Source organism: Ictidomys tridecemlineatus, chromosome 5 (assembly GCF_052094955.1).
Source record: "Ictidomys tridecemlineatus isolate mIctTri1 chromosome 5, mIctTri1.hap1, whole genome shotgun sequence".
In the NCBI taxonomy this organism is placed as follows: Eukaryota; Metazoa; Chordata; class Mammalia; order Rodentia; family Sciuridae; genus Ictidomys; species Ictidomys tridecemlineatus.
In genome coordinates, this window is record NC_135481.1 from 48,206,257 (window position 1) to 48,208,916 (window position 2,660).

Here is a 2,660-nt window from a genome sequence, read left to right on the forward strand (position 1 = left end):
TAATTTAAAACATGCTGGAGTGGAAAAATTGTTAGTAAAAAGGAAATGAAAGAAAGCAACTTACATTATTAGGCAAAGGTATTGATGAAGGGAAGGAAGGAAGTAATTTCTTAGACATTAACTTTTATCTGGTGAAACTTTTCATTGATTTATCATTTCATGGTTTGTTCAGTTTAAGTTGACCTCACATGTTTTCTAGGAAAGGGTTTTTTTTTCCTTTCATTTCATCTGTAGGTCATATAAAATATGTATTGTAATAGAGTTTGTATATTTTCTGTAGCTTTTGTTCTGACCATTAAGAATATAGTTAGGAAATATGAACAAACGTATTTGTTTTGTTTAGGTTGACATTATTGACATCTATGTACTGGGTTGAGTTCTGAAATTACAGAAATTGATAAAGGATAGTTCCTGCTTTCAAGGAATTTCAATTTAAAAAAAAAATAGGGAGGCATTTGGAAATAGATTTGTGAACAGCCAATTATAATGAAAGGAAGAATGAAAGACGTGTTAAATAGAAGCAGGGAGCATGCCATGGAAGAGGCAGAGAATTCCATCTGGGGATGTAGCCCTTCCCATCCACTTTCACATCTACCTGCCAGCTTCTCAGCTCATCACTCACAGTGAGCTCACAGTCTGAACTCATTTAAGAACAACTCACCAACACCACAGATCAATTTGGGGAACCTCCTAGAACTTTCTTCAAGGCATCTTTCATTTCTTTATTCCGAAGGCTATAGATCATGGGGTTGAAAAAAGGGGTCAAAACTGAGTAGAACAAAGTTGTGAACTTCTGCATACCCTCTGCTTGTCCTGACCCTGGACTCACGTATGTCATCATGACTGATCCATAGAATAGACACACGACAGCCAAGTGTGAGGAGCAGGTGGAGAAGGCCTTCTTCCGGCCGGCAGCAGAGGGCACCTGTATCACAGCCCTCAACACCAGTGTGTAGGAGCCAATTATGTAGAAAAAGGTAGCAAAAATGAGGAGGGAGCTCATGGTACCACATATGAGAACTGTCCCTGGGATGGGGACACAGGCTGAAGCCAGGGTCAGCAGGGGACCCAGGTCACACAGAAAGTCATCAATCACATTTGGGCCACAAAATGGCAGCTGGGTGATGAGTATCACTGGGATCAGAAACCAGAGGAAACCATAGACCCAGCAAAAGACGACCAGGCCATTACAGAACTTAGTAGTCATGATAGTGGGGTAGTGCAGGGGGCGGCAGATGGCCAGGAACCGGTCATAGGCCATGATGGAGAGAAATAAGCACTCGGTTGTGCCCAGTGAGAAGAAGAAGTACAATTGGAGGAGGCACCGGGTGAAGGAGATGGCTTTGGTCCTGGAGAGGAAGTTGGCCAGCATGTTGGGCACGTCAGAGTTGACATAGCATATCTCCAGGAAGGAGAAGTTGGCCAGCAGAATGTACATGGGGGTGTGGAGACGGTGGTCCCAGCGCACTGCACATACGATGGCCATATTTCCGAGCAGAGTCAGGATGTAAGTCATAAAGAATATGGAGAAAAGGAAGATCTGTATTTCCCAGTGGCAAGGGAAACCCAAGAGGATGAAGTCGCTCACCATGTAGGAGAAATTTCTGGCCTCGGAGCTCAATTTCTTTCCATCCTATGAGGATTATAGCACAAATTACACATTCAGGGGGAGTTATGCCTCTGAGTCCTCCCCTCAGGGGAGTAAGCACACTTTTCTGGTCGTGGGGCAGAGGGTCTAGACCAGTGATTTCTCTTTGTTTTTTTGATTGGACACCCCAACAATAGGCTTGTTGAGAGTTGTTGAATGTCCTCTTCTAAATTTTTATATTCACTTACAAACTGTATACAAACCACTGTCTACCAATATGATAAATCTTAGTAAAACTTTTTGAAAAAGTTTTCTTGGAATTTCAAGAAAAATAGAAACTCAAATTTCTCCTTTCTGTATTCCTCAGAAAGTTGCCTGGCATACCAAGCTCTGGAGAACACTGGTCTGAATGATACAGATCAGTGTTTGGCCAAAGCTAAACTGAGTTGTCTACTTTGACATAAATAATTCATTTTTTAAAAATTAGAATTGACAGATTCATGGAACAAAACAATTGTATTGTCTAAGCAACACAGAGGAGAGGACATGAGGGTTAAAAAATCAGATATGAAAATAACCACCTAGGGATAGAATGACTTTAAGCAAGTTACACCTTAGCTACGTTAAGTGACCATGTCTGGGCCCTGATCAGTATCTATTCTCTATCTGTAGGTTGTTGTAGTACATTGGCTACTGACTTTAGTCTTATAAGAATCCCTGGGGAAGCCTTTGAAAGGTACAGCTCCAGCCTGGTTTGAGATCCACCAGTGTGGTAGAGCATGAACTTTAGAGATATTGGAGACTTGAGCTCGAATTCTGACTCTGATGCTTTGTAAATGGTACTTCCTGGCGAAAGCACTTACTGTCTGAAACTACATTACTAACTCTGTAAAATGTGAATAATTACGCATATGTAGCAAGGTTGACATGAGACTTGTATAAAGTAATATATACAAAGTATCTTATAGATTATAAAATGCCACAGAAACATAAAATATTATAAACTATTCAGAAATTATTGTGCTTGGTGGATATTATTATCCTTGGTTAATCTTGTAAATAAAGTTGATTT

General features: G+C 40.6%; 1 protein-coding gene across 1 annotated transcript; it reads right to left on the minus strand.

Annotated features, from left to right (window-relative positions):
- Window positions 1–673: 673 nt before the first annotated feature.
- On the minus strand, window positions 674–1,591 carry LOC101966974 (olfactory receptor 11H6). The gene has a single exon (XM_005341422.3). It carries the CDS (start codon window positions 1,589–1,591, stop codon window positions 674–676), a length of 918 nt encoding a protein of 305 aa, XP_005341479.3.
- Window positions 1,592–2,660: the final 1,069 nt, after the last annotated feature.